The sequence below is a fragment of the Zeus faber genome (assembly GCF_960531495.2).
Source record: "Zeus faber genome assembly, chromosome: 4".
Classification (NCBI taxonomy): domain Eukaryota; kingdom Metazoa; phylum Chordata; class Actinopteri; order Zeiformes; family Zeidae; genus Zeus; species Zeus faber.
The window spans coordinates 10,975,622-10,994,265 of record NC_137191.1 but is presented as its reverse complement, the minus strand read 5'-3'; the positions used below and the strand labels follow the sequence as shown (position 1 = coordinate 10,994,265).

The following is an 18,644-nucleotide window of genomic DNA, read 5'->3' as shown; positions in this document are numbered from 1 at the left end:
TCAGCATCGTTCACATTCTTCAGAGGGAATTGCCTTTGACCGAGCGCACACGCGCGCACACACACTGACCAAACGTTGCCAGAGGGGCCCCATTTTTAAAGATAGAAAGCAGAGGGGATCACAGATATGGAGGAGGAGGGGGGTCCGTGTATGGAGATGAGAAGTTCTAACAAATCACAACAGCAGCGCTCGGAGGAAAAAGTGCAGGGGGGGGGGTCACGACCCCCCACCCGAGTCCCCACGGTGGCGGGCCCTGCTATTCTGGTCCCAAAAAAGAAGGGGGATGGGGGGACTCATTTAATTGTGTGCGTCTAGCCTGGAAGGAATAGTTTGAGAGGGTTACCGGGTTCAGACGTCTGTCGCGCTAGGACCCCCGGATCCGTCTCTCTGACCTCTGACCTCCGCCTCCCGTGGTCCGGAGTTTGGAGAACTGGCGGGCGTCTGGTCAACCGTCGTCCCCTCTTTGCTTCCGCTCATCCATCTCTCCCTCCACTCCCGGAGCCTTGCTGCTCCCTTTTTTTTTCAAAGCACATCTGCCATTATGTCGCTGTTGATTCGGTTTCCAATCAGTTTGTTTCAAAATAGTTTGAAAATGTTTGCATCCACTCATCAGGCCCTTCATTTAGCATGCTGGTGTTTTAAATACCCACGTCATAATGGCTTTGCGTCTGGCGCCATCCAGTGGCCGCTATAGGCCACTACAGTTAATAACCTTTATTTGTAGAGCACCTTGTTCATACACAACATGCAACTTGTGTTCAGTTCAATTCCTACAGCCGAGGCTGCTCAGTTGGTTGACCTTGTTTTTTTCCTCCTTGAAATGGTAAATAATATCAAGGTGTAAAGCAAAAGAGGCACATTCAGTCACAGCCAGATGGACATTTCGACAAAACATTTGCGGTACACTTTTTATTAGTTGTTAGATATCAAAAATAAATTATACTGAAAGGCAAGTGCTGGGATTACATATTAAAAATGAAGCCGCTCTTGAATTACAAATAAAAACTTAACGTGCCTAGAGGGATGAGAATATGACGTCTCTCTAATATTCTAAGCAAAGAGAATGAGCAAAGATTCGTTACAGATACACACTTATCACCGGTCAGTGGGCATTTATTGATCTCTTTCATCTATTGCCAAAACTTTGTCTTATTACAATCCTCCCTTCTCAACCTACGAAAACTCAACTGGAATAAGGAGCCCATTGTGGAACGTAAGACCAAGTTTTTCAGTTATAGGTTCTCGCATTTTCCTACATAACTGTGCGTACATGTGCGTTAAACGAATACAAGGAAACTAAATGTGACAAAGCCCTCGCTCCACTTAATGCCTAGTGTTAATACATTTCGATCATCTCCAAAAGTTGCGGCGCTCGTTTTCAGAAAGATGAGATTCCACGCCAAGCGTCAGCTGCACATTGTGTTGGCGTCCCGTGACGAGCGCCGGTCTTAGTCGTGTCGCGTAGCTGCGCTGAAATGCCGACTTTAAGTGACTCACATTCAACAGACAGACAAGTTGGCGCTTTCCATTCAGATTACTTTTGATATAAATAACGTCTCCGGAAACCCTACCTGGTAATAGGAGATGGAGATTTATAATTTAAAGGAAGATTGAATAATTATCTTCTTTTAATGCCGTACACGCCGAAGATCAAGAAGGAATACAGAATTTCCGTGATTAGCTTTGGGCCTTTAATGCGAGACCGGGCCGCGACAGCTCAGGCGGTTTATCTTCGACCCATGGCATGCCGTCCTAACTTCCGCTGATTGCCTACGTGCTGTGGCTAATGTGGAATAGTGCGTGGCCTCGTCTCGGTACAGTCGGAACGAATCCCCCTCGTTAGGGTTCACCTCGGCACACATTCTCCGGCGGGGATGCAGCCCGAGCGAAAAACCCGATTCTTTGTGTGTGTGTGTGTGTGTGTGTGTGTGTGTGTGTGTGTGTGTGTGTGTGTGTGTGTGTGTGTGTGTGTGTGTGTGTGTGTGTGTGTGTGTGTGTGTGTGTGTGTGTGTGTGTGTGTGTGTGTGTGTGTCACCTCTGACCAATAATCAAGACCTAAATACCGCGGCACAATCCTCCGCTCCTGACGTTAGAGGAGCTCACGGGTGTTTACGTCGCTCTATTCGTCCTAGTCCTTTTTGTCCGTTTCTTATTCTCCCATTCGCTCCGAGCATTTCCACCTCTCCCACATCCTTGGACGTTTCACCCTTACACTTCCTCCCGCGTATCAGTCTTCAATTTGTTCCGAAAAAAAGCCTCTTTCAAGGTTTTTTTTCGTTTTTTTTTTTTTAACTCCCTTCCCGTCTTATAGCGCGGCCCCCATTCACGTCACGTACTCTGACTTTCACAGTTCCAAACATTATCGCGTGATAAGCCGCTGCAGCCACTTTCGGTTAGTTCCGAGATCTCCGCCCGACTTGGGAGCTCCGTCACAGAACCCACACATCGATCCCTGTGATCATTTCACTGCAGCTGATGGATGTAGAACCAGAGATCGACTGGTGGGGATTTTTTTTTTTTTTTTGTTTGTTTTTTTTTTCCTCACAGGATATACTGGATGTGGTTCCGAATTGTTTTATCCGGGGTGCGATTCTCCTGTTTGATCGGGTCGCGGCGCTGTTCACTTGGCGTGGCGGCCTCTGGGTTGCGCCCCCGGGCTGTATGCACCACCGAGGTGTCGGCTGTGGCTCCGCCAGCGCTGGCGCAGAACAAAGTCGAAATTGGCCGTGGTGCACATGGCGTAGAACACGTTGGCTTTGTCCGGGATCTGGAGCTCTAGGGCAGAAGGAAGACTTAACCAGACAAGAACACGTAACCATACAAGAACACGTCTGAATGACGGAATTTTATGCAAGGCTTCTAACTCACAGCGATGAAATTAAGCTTCTAAGCTTCTCCAATTAGAGAGGCATGAAATATAACCTTTTTTACGACAACAAGTTAGAATTTGATCAACCGTGATGGTTAGGATGGCAAGCGAAAATAATTTAAAATGAGATCTCAGAGCTCACATACCACCAAATATTCAGTGGTTAGACCGAGTAGGGCCTTACCTTTGTCGCTGTTGAGCACCTGGCTCAGGCTGAAGTCATGGCAACTGAGAGCGTCCATGTTGTGTTTCTCCAGAGCTCTCTGAACCACCTGGGGCGTGTGGTCCTGGCCGGTCAGCTACAAAAAACAAACAATAAAAAGTGTGAGAAAACATGCTGCAGAAATAGACAACGAACCCATTTTTATTGGCACATTTTTGGACACCTTTCTCATTGGCACATAAAGTAAGATTAAATTACTGACTTTAAAGGCTGCAAAGAATGCATTTATTTTCTGTATTTTGCTGTTTTCAGATTCAGAATCCGTTCATTCGGCCACGTAAATTTTCATACACAAGGAATTCGTGGATAAGAGCATTGCTGTACAGACAATTAGTGCCTCCGTGTCTATTACACACATTTTAGTATTTTTACAGCTTATCGTGCGTAATTTCCAGGTGCGTTGCAATGACATGTCACTGCATATATGTATGAGTGTATGTATATGTGACAAATAAACCTCTTCAATAAGCCTAAAAAAATTAATAGTCAGAAAAAGAAAAATAGCCAAATATACAAAAACAGCCAAACTGCCGCTTCTTTCGGAACCTAGAAAAGTGCTATATAAATACGATTTAGTCAAGGGTCCATCCCGTAGAGATTCTGATTATTATTATACTCATAATTTTAGGGTAAAAGTGTCCGAAACAGGACGGTAGCTAGAAGTAGGGACATGGGCGAGGTGTCTTTAGAACCGGAACGTCGCAAACATCACCTGGATCAAGTTTCGCCCAAATTGATCCACATACGGAGAAGAAACGAGTGAAAAACCAACGAGGTTGACCAAAATCTCGTGCTTTGTGATTCCCCCACACGCCGACGTTCGAAAACTTCAGACCAACTGCATGCTGTGTGATGTCATCGTCCAATTCGATCTACTGTAAATGCTCAAGTTGTGGTTCTGAAAGTCCATTTTCACCGTGTGCGTTGCACGGTTTGGACTCCATCGCTATGTCGTGGTTAGAGATTACAAACTAGGCGCGTGTGTGTGTTTATGTAGCGTCTGACCTAGTAGAGGTCTGCGGGGCTGTTCGACTGATATTTTATCTCTTTGGTCTTTTTGTAAATGAAGACATTGTATTATGATATAACCCTGTGTTAGATGTGGTGCTGTGGTCCTCCTTACTTTGCCGGAAATGCAACAGCGGTTAGAAAGAAAATAGGCGAGTCCACGAGGAGTTCATATTCCCCAAACGAATCGGAAAAATAGCATCCTGAAAATTGTATATAATCACGTAATCCACATGAATCCACAGAAACTCGTGACCACGTCGAGTCGAGTCCGTGATAGGTTCCTGTATTAGGAACGCGTGGGAAGAACAGAAGCCGTGAAATTGTAATTAGTCACAGAAAGACGCCGACGCTTTTTTCCAAATTTCATGGAACTGTAATCAATGTGAAATTTAATCCGCAGAAAGGAGCCACCAATAAAATTGCGTAAGTTTGCTGCGTAAACTTCCCATAAGACGTCACTATTCCCCCCACACGAGATGGCACGTGCACTTCCGTCACCATGATGACAGCTCATTTCACAAACAATGATGTAAGTTAGAACAATGACAAGGTTTGGTTTAAAGGCAAAAATAGACTTGTTTTAAAGAAGATCCATTTACACACAGCTTCCCACAGCTCAACGTAATGAAAAGAGAAAAAGCATGAAAGAAATTATGAACCGTTCCATAATAAGTCAAATTCTAAATTAATGATAATGTTCAATAAATGTTGTCGGTCCTGCAATATAGGCAAGAAATCTAACAATTTAACATTATTTTCAATTGTACGTTTTCAGAAAAAATAGAATAAAGTACTAATTAAAACAACCATTTCTTAATTATATCTAAAATATAGCAATCTTCAAAATGTAATTCGTCACTCACACGACTAAAATGTACTCTGAATTGCTGCCTGCAGCTATATTACTATTATCATTATTATTATCATCATTATCATTTTTATTAATAATAATAATAATAATAATCATCACAATAATAATAATAATAATAATAATAATAATAATAATAATAATAATATAAATAATAATATAAAATATATTTTTTAATAAATAAAAATATAAATAATAATAATAATAATAATAATAATAATAATAATAATATAAATAATAATATAAAATATATTTTTTAATAAATAAAAATATAAATAATAATAATAATAATAATAAACCATTAGATGTACTGTACAGGTTATATCAGTATGTTCGTTTTTCTGCCAGATGTGAAATGGAAAGCTTGTGAAGCCCTGTGAGACTACTGCGATACAGCTACAGAAATAAAACTTGAATTGAGCTTAGCGTGGTGTGAGAAATTCACTTATTTTTTTTATTTTAATTTTTTTTTACACTTCCATCTTCCTCACCAGGATGCTTTTGTAGACGTTGCCGTTGTTGCCGCACTCCACACTGACCCTGATGATGCAGGAGTCGGCGACCTGCTTGTTGTAGACGGGCAACGACGGCTGCGGCGACGCGGCGGGGCAGAGCGAGTCCGAGCTCAGGGAGCAGGAGCTCAGGTCCGGGTGGGAGGAGCTGCAGCAGGAGGAGGTGGAGCTGGAGGACGGGGAGGATGAACCCTCGGCCACATCGTGGAGGGAGCCCGAGAGGGACTGCAGCATGGGGACGAGAAGAGGGGAGCGGGTTTGGGTCACGGCTGAAACCGCAAAGGTCACGCTGGACCGAGATGATGCGCTCGTCAAGTCCGTCGTTCAGACCTTGAGCTTCAGTCTGAGCGGCGACGGCTGCGGCGTGGACTGGTCCTCCATCTCTGACCCGCTGGAGCTGGAGGAGGACACGCTGATTTGATCGGCGTGAGTCTTTCTGCACGGAGTCTCGTTGCCCGCCCGCAACCTGCACAGAGAAGAGTTTAATTTGCTTTGTCAGTAAAAAAAACACCAACTTTTTCACACTCGAAACCCGTCACTGAAGCGTCGCCTATGTACAGGTAATGACTGAGCAGACGGGACCACACCTCGAAGTCAATGAAAAAAGGGGACAGGGACGTGCGGGATCATTGTGTGAACAGAAGCTTTCAGGAAAATGTCCCGTGATTATTTTGGGCTGCGGCAGACTCACACGGTGAGCTTCTTGTTCAGCAGACGGTGGCTCCATGAGGTGGGCGAACTGGGACAGGGGTCCACGGGCGGCTCCAAGTCACGGGACAGCTCGTAGCTGAAGCGGACGCAGCGTGTGGAGACGATAACACAGGGTTAGCTGTGTGGTGGAACTCGTGAGCTTCGGGGAGATACTACTCCCCCCCCCCCCCCCCCCCCCCCCAATCTTGGATACTGTCAAAGACACAAACGTGTTTTTGAACAGGGTGTGTGCTAGACCCACCTCTCCTGATCCGTGAGCATGGTGTGCGCCTGTAGCCAGGTGGTGATGTGGGCGTTGACTGGAAGGTTGTACTGGGAGCAGGAGGCCTGGAGCTGGCGGATCTGGGAGAGGATCTCAAACTCCTGAAAAAAGGAGTTAAAAAAACAAACCAAAAAAAACAATTGTTTGCGTTTATACTGAGGAGACCGGCAGGATATCGTCGGAACATGACGCGCATACACCACCGGGGGGCGACACTTACCCTTCTGCGTTTCTCAAAGTTGATGAGTCCGCCCTGGGGGAAGATGGTAAACAAAGCGTCCGTTATGTGGCGTTCGAAAATCCACGCACAGTCACTAAAAGCGCGAGTGGTAGCAGAAAGGGCCGTGCTGGCTACATGTGTTCTCACCTGCACCGTGTCGGGGAGCGCTGTGTCCAGCATCGTGAGGACCGTCAGGTACGTACCAAGATATGGCACAACTCCACCTCCAAAACACTAAGAGCGGAAAAAATAAATTACAATTTTTAATTTAAATTAAACAAAACAATAAATAAATTAATCACAGCCACGTAAACATGTTCTGCGTGTAGACAATGGAATTAATCACCTTTTCAAGTTTATCGCAAAAAACCAACGCTGTTCAGTCGTTAAATAGGGTGAAAAGGTCTTTTCACGTACATACATTCAGTGAGGGACGAGGAATGAATGAGGAACTACAGGTTGGAGATGTATTAAAAGGAATCCGGAGATAATTTTAGCCTGGACTCTGGCTAACGTGCCTTTTAGAGAAGCGGAACTGATGAGCGCAGCCTAATTCATGCTTGGTTGCTCAACACAGTTGTGACACAAAATGAGCCATCTTTGTCTTTGTCTCTGGCGTGTACTGCGCGGGTATCATTTTCCAAAATACCGCAAGGACCAAACTGTTTTGCAATGATAGTGTGACGTAGGAAATAAAAGCACCATCCAGCTCCATGCTGGGTGTCAAAAATATAATTTATTACAAGAGACACGTAGGCCGTCACTTCCGTATTTACCGTCTCTTGCAGTGTTTTGTTTATTTATATTTTTAACACTCTTGTTCTATTTTGGTGAGCGTGCCTTCAAATGAGGAACTAAGAAAGCCATTTTTAAAGGAGAGACCTTGTGTGTGGAATTTACCATTTGTTTGGATCTGGGGCAGAGTTTGGGTGATTTCGTGTGCAGAGCGGAATTGTCTTCAGGGTGACTGCCGTCCTGAGGGCGGAAAAATACAAAACAATCCTATTTACAATGACTGTTGAGGAAGGTTTCAGCATTTACAAAAAAAAAAAAAAACAGATGTGATCACTGGTATCACATCATCTGATCTGAGGACCCACTGAGCTGTGTTTGCTTTGCCCACAGGTGCGTCTGCATGTGTGCATTCGGGGAGTATCAACTCAATAGAAACCGCTCTGTTGATTGACCCGGCAAAACACCTCCAATCGAACTTACATTTGTTTGCCTTCGCCACCGCAATGCAATTGTGTTTTCACTCATCGAAATTTGATTACGCGTGAAAGTTCCCTCACTGCGCGATACTGTAAACGTTCCATCTTGAAAACAAAGAAATGTCCATTTGAAAACAAAACAAGTCAGAGAAAGAGTAAGATTAGTTTGGGTTTAGTTGAAAGATTCGTTCTCCAATAAAGGGATTGAACGCTGTAAGACGTCAAGGAGGAAATGTGTAGATGGGGAAAGGAACTGTGTTCCTCTCATCGAAACCAAGGTGTTGTTTTGCCTCAGCGTTTTGCGTTTACCTCGGCCAGAATCTCTCTGCTGGTCAGCACACAGTTCTCATCGGGGAAGGTTTCACAAAGGTGGTCAAATGTGGTCATACTGTCCCTGCAAACAGAAACATACATGCTATTTAGAATTTTATGCTTTCTACATTCGGAAGAGACAGCAAAAGGTTTTACTCAAAATGTCATGATGTGACATAATTCAACTATAAAAAGTCAGTTGGTTTGAACTGAGAAAATAAATAAACAAATAAATAAATAAAAAACAGTAAAAGATTAATTAAAATTAAAATATGACCAGGATGTAAATTCTTGTCAAACCTGCTTACTGAAGCCCATGTTTTCTTGAGGCGGTAGACAGCGTTGGATTGCAGAGCTGAGAGGATGGCCCTCAAGGAGGAGAAGTTCTTCAGATGTCTGCACTCCTGGGAGACAAACAGGTTAGGAATGCTTCCACACACCTCGACACCGTCAGTCTGGGAGACAGTCCCTCTATTGGCGTACGCTCATCACGTGCATTATCCCAATGCGAGCATGTACCAGTATTTTAGTTGCGTTTGCTTAACCATTTCTCTATTAGGGGCTGACCTGTGCGACGGCAATCCACCGCTCGATGACACGCGCTCTGTGGGCGGCGTTGTTGTGCGGCGAGCGTGGAGAGCCGGGGGAGGAGGTAGGGAGGGAGGCCGAGGAAGAGACGGGCGAGGACGGCGAGGCGGAGCCGGGGCTGGGGCCGGGGGAGCAGAGCAGCGACGTGATGACCCGATTGGTGACGGCGTTGAACTGGGCGATGGTCGCCCGGACAGTGGGCGCCATGTTGCGGTTCTCCTTCTTGTCCCGCTGGGACCAGACGCAGCCCAGGCAGTGGAAGGGCACCAGGCAGACAAACAGCTCCTGCAGCAGGGAACAGGGGAGGGAAGAGGCGAGAGGTTGTTTGAGCGAAACCTGCAGAGCACCTCTACAAAACAGTTTAACACACACACACACACACACACACACACACACACACACACACACACACACACACACACACACACACACACACACACACACACACACACACACACACACACACACACACACACACACACACAATATATATTTATTTTTTTAACCTTTATTACAGGGTAACCCATTGACCGAGGTCTCATTTTCAATGGTGCCCTGGTTACAATGATCATACATACAAATTTCAAAAGACCATTAATATATCAACCCTAACCCAACATCAGCAATCAATAAATAAAACAACAAAAATTACACTTTTGACGAAAGCATTTGCAGATCCCCACATCAAAATCAGCCAAAAAGCCTATTAAATCTGCCCAAAGGGACTAAGGCGTCCAATCGGCAAGTATTTTGAAAGTCATTCCAAGCTTTTCGAGCGTAGTAGCGGAAAACGGTTCTTCCCAGCTCAGTTTTAACAAGAGGGACCTCGAGATCTAGTCCGGGAACGAGTCGAATGCCATATTAACCTACAGCGTCCAATCTGGTGAGCTGCTCCGCTACTTTCTGCGAGGGAAGGTCCATGAAGCTGCTCCCGTATTCGGTGCTGGTGGCTTTTTCCGCTCCTTTGTTCTGCTCTCCGTGTTCCTTGTGCCTTTGACGCGCGTCACTGCGCTCACTGTGATCCAGTGACATGCAGTCTGACGAGGAAACACAATAACCCATGATCAGAATTTACCGGAAGAATAGAACATACAAACTTATATTAGAATTAGATACGAGTTGGGATGGATCAACAGCAACACTGGTATAACAAAATCACACTACCAGGGTAAAACAGAGCATTCGTATTGGAAAAACATCCCCTGATGGAAAAATTCAATAGCAAGGGACAGACATGAAAGAAAATGTATTCCCTATTTTCCTTTTACGCTCATTTCTTTCAATTATTATGGGATGGATGGATGGTATCATTGCTTTATTCCATATATACATTTATTAAAGAAAGACAAGTACTTTTTTCCAGGAGCCTCTTGAGCAGGCTCTCGGCAGCAGGGGCGAGGCGTCTGAAGCAGAGTCTGTGTTGCAGGTGAGCGCAGAGCAGCCGCAGAGCCTGGTGCTGAGGCGGCTCGAAGAAGTCCTCACTGAAATCCTCCAACCAGAGCTGGAGGACTGGGCGCAGCGTGCTGAGGAATAAGATACATGGAAGATTGCTCAGAGTTTGAAATATCTCACTCACACACAGTGAGAGCAAATAAGATTAAATAAAATAAACGCTGCCCAATGATACTGGAAATAGAAAACAAAGAACCTACATGAAAATGCATGAATATTCTACTGCTACAGAGAAGATATTAATACATAACTTGTAACCAGAATAAGATAATATTTGGAGAGAGAAATTAGCAAAATTCTGAATAAAAAAATGAAAAAATGATAAATAAAAAAATGTATTTTCCTCCCCATTTCTCTCGCGTAGTGGTTCCTGAAACGTATCATACAACTGACAGAGGGCAACGTTAAACCTGGTTTTGTTGTACAACTCGAGAACTCACTTCCTTGGGCTGACACTGTTGTCCAAGTTAGCAGTAGCATCATCTCTGCAGAGAGTGGGGGGGAAAAAAAAAAAAAAAAAAAGTTAATTAAAATAATTAGTATTGAAATGTTATTTTTATTTTGTCTAAGTCGCACAGGGGAGGCGGCGGCGGCGTCCAGCAGTCTCTAACAGGAAGGTCGGAGGTTCAACGTCCATCGCCCCTCATCTCCCCCCTGCAAAACTGTCCTTCAGCAAGGGTGTTGTTCTGCGGTCTGTCCCTGCACTCTGACCTCCCTTCCTTTTCTCTCCTTCCTGCCGTGCTGTGCCGTCTCTAGGAAGTACAGGACACCAAATCACCTGCGCTTACCCACGAGGTGAAGAAAACCGAGAAAAAAATAAATAAAATAAAAAAATAATAAGTGTTGCCAGCCGCAGCTGAGAAGTCAGTTATGTAAAGTTAACATTGTGGATCTGGGGGGGGAAAAAAAGGTGAGAATATTTGTTGTCCAAAGAATGATATTACATTTCACATTTTTGTTTACGTGCAAGTGCATGTTTAAAGAGAAAAAAAAATTGCATAAAACCGGCGTCACTGAGGTTATACCACAATATTACGAGCCTGCGTCCTGTACACTAAGATAAAGGAAAGGGAGTATTCTTCTCAAGCTGCACTGGACTCATCAACTTACAGGAAGCCTGTTGTCACCGGCATCATAGATATGAGGGCGGCTGTTTGACAACTCAAATGGTGATGTGTTGAAAACAAAACTATCCGTAACACAGAGCATTAAAGGCGACTCGGTCGGGCTCATCGCCGGCAGGAAGAAACCTGTCTAATAAAGCGCCACGCAGAATTTACACGTTTGATAGCTCAGCTCGGGGGCAACATGTTAATTCTCATCTCTATTAGTCAAATCATTTAATGAGCATTTTTTTGCATTTTGCTAGTTCACTGAGGGAAAGATGAATGTAAAATCCAAAATAAAAGTTTCATCTTCCACTGAATTTGAACTGATAACAATCACGCTTGTATTGATGCATCATAGAAAGAGGCAAAGAAAAGGTTTTTGTTTTTTTCAATTAATTATCACAATTATTATTTTTTAAATTATAGTTTCCATTTGTTGAGATGCATAGAACATAGATGGTGCTTTGTTTAACAGCCGTGTGTGTCATTATCTTTGCACTATCTTTGATATTGTACGCACCAGTCGGGCCAATACTGCTTGCGCCAATGTACGTGTGTACAGCCCAACAACATTTTTTCCACTGCCTCCAGCGGGCGACTTAAGATAAGCACGCAGTAGTTCACCATTCAGAGCTCTCTCTGGCTGGGTGATAAGGCCAGGTATTGTTGAAAATGTCGGCCAAGGGCTGGAAGAAGTCGATGCTCCACATCAACACTTGGCCAACTCAGACATTAATTTTTGTTTCAAAACAAATGTTTCTTAAAATGTGGTCTTTGTGAGCCATGAGAAAGTGCTTATTCCACCCAAATTCTACACAACCTGCTAAGGCTTGACAAAAATTGGTTTCTCATTCATCATAGTTTTATTTTTATTTTTACATATATAATTGGATGTGTAAGAATAACTAAAGTATAAACTTGTAATACTAAATTTCCATTACTGTTCATAAATTCCCTCCCCAGAGTCATGTCCCAGTCAGTCTTGGTATCTATTCCCTAAATGTCAGTGGGGGGATGCTGCCATATTTAATTGGTAGTCACTTCCCACAAGCAGAAAAAATTGTTTTGATTATGGGGTCAACGATGAAATATTTTCTCTAATTATTACGAATAGTACATACATATATTAATAATATAAAATAGGGCAATCTACTTTGAGTCATTTATAAAGCGACTGATCCTGGTTTCCACCATGTTTTCCTTACAGGAGATCAAGACACTCAATTATGAGTTTAGGAAAACAATTCTTCAGATGAGCTGGAGGAAAAGAGACAAATTTGATAGATAATACCGCATGGCAAATTTTATGTCAAGCTTATGCTTAATTCTATGTCCGTTTTTTTAGGGGAGTACAAACAACATGATCCTTGTTTTGTGTTGCGTGTTGAAACTGAAATCGCTGAACCAATTGCAGGCCTTCACTGCAGACCACAGCACTAAACATTTACTAACTACTAAAAAAAGATATCGCCTGTTTTGTAAAGAAGCTGAGGCAAACCCGTATTCCCCAAGCCTCCATCCACCGACAAAAGCAGTGAATGAGGTGTGAAATTGATATAAAGTCAGCTAGTTAATTTAGTTAATTACTCCTAGAAACTGCCATGTTTGATCCGGCACTTCGTATTGTATTTTATTTTGGATGATATTCTTTAATAGCCCCGTTCTGACCTTACGCTTGGCAGTGCTCTAGTTCCCGCGCTCTACACACAAACCACCGCTGATAATGACACGTGGCACGCTCAAATCTCCAAAATGTACGGAATAAAACATCCGGACCGTTCCTGACCTCTGAACCAGCAGCTCTATGAGAGTGCTGGCCGTGGTGAAGGCCCTGTAGGTGGACAGGAAGACCCGGATGAAGTCGGCTTCCTGGTGCTTGGGGTCCAGCAGGTGGGTGACCAGGCGCTCCAGCGTCGCCGCCTTCAGCCTACGCACCTTGACCGTGTGGTACTGGATGAAGCTGAAGGACGACCGGGCTTCCGGGGGGTCCCGGCTGGGCTGCACCGGCTCTCTGTGCAGTGTGATCCCAAACACCGCGCCGTCCTCCACCTCCTCGCCCCATTCCTGCACTGGGTCCTAAATATGGGGAAGGAAAGATATTAGTGGGGGGGAATATCTTCCATATAAGGCTCCCAACGGGTGTGGCGCACGTTTTCATTATATTGCCCACAGCAACATTTGACACATTGTTTTATGTGGCACAGTTATTGGCTATGATCTCAATATACTTCCCCTCATTTCCCCACGTCTAAATTTAGCCAGAGTAAAGCCCTCGAACAGGATTGAGGCAATGAGCCTTCTGTTGAATGAGCGACCTTACGTACGTGGGAAGGAGGCATGTGACCCTTATTGTAATCGGAACCAGATTCATTTGCTGTGTTCATAAGCCTTGCCCGCTGAAGGCTGCTGACCTTAATTTGACAGACCTCCCCTCCCGCCACATGCACAGGGCTGAACTGAATTCTACACTTTAAGATATCCCTCACCTTAGTGTAAAATATTTCACAGAAAATAATCACCCTATGTCTGAATATTATAAACACGGAAATAACTGAACAAGAACATGCACAAAAAGGGCAGCAGTTCGTCCATTCATTGTGTGTTATTTAAATACGTACTTTTCTCTCCGTTTCTTACATTTGAACAAAGAAACCACACAAACAATGCAACAAATACGGAATATGTATTTGTAAAGTCAAAAAGCCTAACTCCATTTTTTTGATTCTTCCATCTCTAACTTATGACGGGAACTTAAGATGACCGCTTGTTGGACAGTCTTGGTAGTCGCCGTCCGTTTTATTGACTGTCTTGCATGTTAGAGAGCACCCTGAGTGCGTCACATGCGCCCAAATCCTTGATACATCATATTCTCCGAACCAGTTATTTGTCAAAGGCACCTCCTGTGTCATACTGTATCTCATAACCGCACGTCAAGGAACCTCAATTTGGCTGTAGATGCCAGAGTCCCCATTTGAATACACGTTGCCTCTGTGAGCCCCACACTCGAGTAAGGAGATGGCAGCGAAACTAGGCTCAAAAACACTCATTACGGTGCATTCTCTTATGGTGCTAACGTATTACCCCCCCCCCCCCCCCCCCCCCCCCTAGAGCCTCTTGAAGGCCCCCAGGTTGGGAGGCACTGCAGCAAGACAGGTGCAGGTGTACCGCATGGTGTACGTTCCAGATCACGTCGGGCAGAAAGGACAATTCTTTGCGCTTTACACAACAGCGCCAGTATTTATCGTTGCCTCTCGGTCGGGACCCGCGACACTGTTATCGTGCCCGTACCTCTGAACGACCTCCGGAACGTCCCACGGGCCCCTGAACGCAGCACGACGCCCCGCAGGCGCTCGGACCGGAGCGTCGATCGCGTCTTGTTCAAATGTCAAATGATCAAATGTTTTGAAGGCGATTTAGGAGTAAAAAAAAAAAAAAAAAAAAAAAGTACATAACCGCATAAAAGACATAATACTGCACCCAAATTAAAAAAAAAAGGAACAAAAAAACCCCCCCACAAACATTAAGGCAGTTTAAAAAGTACACTTAAACAAATAGAGCTCAACCCAAACGAACAGTAATGAAATACATATTTTCAAAGACAATTTAAAAAGCACACATCAACAAATACGCGAGTGAATTAAATACACAGAACTGTCGAAAAACAACAAAAATAAAAAAAACCACCAAAGCAAAATATCTTACCATTGACAAGTTCCATTTCCCCATGATTTGCGGTGCGATCACGCCAGAGACCGCATCTCGCATCTCCCACCCCAAAATGACGTTGAATCTCGGGGAAGACTCGACTGAACCCTCCCGTGCACACGACGCACGGCTGGGATGTCACTTCACGGGGTCGACATGGTGAAGTCAACCTAGTGTGGGTGGTGGTGGTGGTGGGGGTGGTGGGACTGGGTGGTGGCGGAGCAGGTGTGGGCAGGTCCTCGACGCCTCTCGTCACTCACAGAGCTCATCTTTCAGACTTAACACCGGTTCCCATGCACGGGAAACACAACAGGAACATCTTATATAATGAGGTGGAGTTCACCCCCTGGCTCATGGGGCATTGAAACGCGTCGAAAGGTTATGAAGTGAAAATACGCTAGTTAATGATTTTGCATTTCATTTGAAAAGGTTGAGAATATATATATATATATATATATATATAACAATTAATTTAAACAAGTGGGACACCAACAGAAAAATAACACCAAGTCCTTAGTCCTCATACCAGAGCAATGATGATCGAGCTAAAATATTAAAATTTAAGTACCGGAACCACTAGAGCAGAATAAGCTCAGGAAAAAAATATATCACCACTCAGCTTTAGTCTATCAATGCACTCATAAACATGAGGCGCTAGTCACCTGAGCCAATGAGCACTAGACAGAGTTTATTAAACTCTCCTGACTTCCAAAGAACTTTGCTGAGCAGCTACTAAGCACATGTTATAATACCCACCGTGCAAGGGTGTGGTAGAAAAGGCCACAAAACAGGTCTGATCTGTTCCGAAGATGTCATTCCGATGACGTTATCTTCAACTTTAGAGCCGACTGGCTGGAGGTTACATAGTTAATAGAAGGCAATTGATAAGACTGTCAAATGGGTGCAGCAAAAACTAACAAAAAAAAACATTAAAAAAAATAAAAATAAAAAGCAATGCAGACATGTTGAATTGAGGTTCGGTGCAAATTACCTCTCAGCTAATAACATCAAATGGAGCGGTAATGGAAAGGAAAGTAATGCATACATTTACAGTCGTAAAGAAAAATAAGCTTATCAGCCACGTGGGATAAGCAATCCACTCTTTTACTGTACATGATGCCAGGTCCTTTGAGCCTGTTCCATTCTAATTACGCAATGGAGAGACAAAGCTTTAAAAAAAGGGAAGAATCAGCAACTTTGTTTTACTAATGAGTGTCTGTTTCCGTGAAGAAAAAAAAAAAAAAAAAAAAAACCTGATTCATCGCTTGTCGTCTGCCAATAATACTCTCTTCTTCATGGACACTGAACAAAAGAAGAGAAGGACAGCAATGGCAGGCAACGTAATTATACTGATTAGACACATGAATGGGTGATGGAGTGACCAAACACCAAGTGAAAACATAGACAGGAAATCATATGCATTCCCACAAGATTATTTAGCAAAAATAAATAAAAATAAAAGAATCCTTTAACCTTCCGTATTTTATGCTTTATTTAGCAGACTCTTGCCACAAACAGCCATCAAAATGTAAATTCGTTATGAAAGTGCTTTCCTATATGCCGTTCCCATTGTTGGTGGCGGCGTCCACCTTTGCCAGAAAGGAGGCACTTGGGCATGCGATCGGGCAAGAAGTGAAACGCTTCCGCGGTGAATTGATGAACATTCACAAAAAAAAAAGAACAGCACCCCCAATTAAAATATATCCCCCACCACCTCAAGTGACCAAGGAAAAAAGAGAACTACAAATCAATGGAGAAGAAGGCAAACTTTCGAGAAAAGACAGCGACCGTCTTGGAGCAAAGACGAGGGTAAACCTGGACGCTGGAAAATAAATAAATAAATAATGTTCTGTGTAATCTTATGGACTAGCACTTCAAAGTGTTTCCACATTAGAATACACCTGCCATCTATATCCAAATACCAATTACATATCTAACACCCGTACCGTCTCAGTTAATACATCCACTCAGGGAAAGCCCAGCAACAGCAAAGTAATGGTTGAAACACCCCGGGGAGCGTTCTTCCTCCTCAGGCACATGTCGCTCCTGGTCTATGACGTCGAAAGCGAGATCGCTGAACGTTCACACGAGATGCTTCAATGGAGATGCATGACGGCAATAAAACGCTACTTCCTCATGGGGACTTGTATGATTACGCTGGTGGTGAAATGATCCCCAATAATTCACGGCCCAACCACCTACCAACTCGATACGAAGGCGGTAACATAGAAAAAATAAAAATAAAATTAAAAAAAAGTTTTTCCAATTGAATTCGGCGCTGCGTGTTCCATTTAAACACACTATTTTTGACTTCAGAGAAAACCAGAGCACAAGTTTGGCAGCAAAATAGCACAGAACTAAACACACATAACTTCAAACAGCGGCACCTTTTTAACAACGGACTCCTTTCTGAATGACAGCTTTACACTGGGTACATGTTTGACAGCGACGTGACGTTCATGTTCAGCCATAACTGGAGCTTCACACTTTCAACAACGCCCGGTGGCGGACGTGTGTGACGACGAAAGGCAAGAATCACTTCAACTTTATAGCAAAATTAGGCGACGTTACGGAACTGTTCACAGATAAGTGAATTATTTAATAAAAGCCGCTTTGCCTTCCCAAAGATTTTCACGCTACCGCTCAAAGGCGATGTGTTGTGGTGTAATCCCTCCATTTTTATACTTCAACTGACGGAAATTGAGACATTTAGGACATGGTTCATAACACCGGGTGGATATAAAAACATCATTATGGACCTTAAGACTTTGGCGGTCGATGACACAAGGTTTCTGCAGCTACATCAGTGCTACATATACCTGACACAGTATCAGAATAAAACCCAAGTCTCTGCCGGAATCACCTCCACAAAAACATCACTTGGTGGCACCCAGAATGTGGGGGTGCCTCCTCCGACCCCTTGATGAAGCGCCATCCCCACCCCCGGCTCACCTCAGGATGCCCATCAGTGTCCAGTAAGTGGAAGCTCCGAAGCCAGACCCCGGGCTCCACGTCGGCGTGGCCGCCTGCGCGGTGGCCGGGCCGGAGGGAAAACAGCTTCTTCATCCTCGCCACCCCGGACCTCAAGCGCCGGGACTCCTCCACGCCGCCGCCGCCAAGAGCCAGAGTGGATCTCATCTCCCTCCGCCACCACAAAAGCGCCGCTTTGGGAGGGCTCTGTGTGACCGTGCGCCGGCGCTCTGCGTCAGAACTTTGCCATGGCCACCTCGGAATCTGTGTCACAGAGGACAGCGCAAAAAACATCAAGCGACGCAAAACATCCTGCTACAAAAAACGGTCCTTGCTTCTCTCTAGTAATATAAGATTTGAGCTGAGAAAACCCAACACGATCTGCATTCCAGCTTTAAAATAACGCAGTTTACAAACAAGCAGTGCAGGAGCGTTTCAGCTGTTTGAATTGAGTGAACAAGTAGTATAATGTCCAAAAACTATTTTTTACTGCTCAAGCCTGGATGTTGTTTGGAAAGTTTTGCAGCCATAACCCCCTTCTACCATCATCCCCGTCACTGCTTCAGCTCGATAGCTGAAGGAATTAAGTGCAATCCAAATCCAAACTAGGCGAGGAGTAAT

The 18,644-nt window shown here is 44.2% G+C and overlaps 1 protein-coding gene across 1 annotated transcript; it reads right to left on the bottom strand.

Moving 5' to 3' along the window:
• Positions 1-903: 903 nt before the first annotated feature.
• Positions 904-18,229, bottom strand: rgl3a (ral guanine nucleotide dissociation stimulator-like 3a). Its single transcript, XM_079999861.1, has 17 exons — positions 18,006-18,229; positions 13,135-13,424; positions 10,680-10,724; positions 10,141-10,310; positions 9,658-9,824; positions 8,767-9,072; positions 8,500-8,603; positions 8,197-8,281; positions 7,577-7,651; positions 6,824-6,910; positions 6,677-6,709; positions 6,436-6,557; positions 6,175-6,270; positions 5,814-5,949; positions 5,463-5,708; positions 3,054-3,168; positions 904-2,775 (listed from the first exon to the last, which is right to left on the bottom strand). Exons 1-17 carry the CDS (start codon positions 18,189-18,191, stop codon positions 2,621-2,623), a joined length of 2,418 nt encoding a protein of 805 aa, XP_079855987.1. The 5' UTR covers positions 18,192-18,229; the 3' UTR covers positions 904-2,620.
• Between the last annotated feature and the right edge of the window lie 415 nt (positions 18,230-18,644).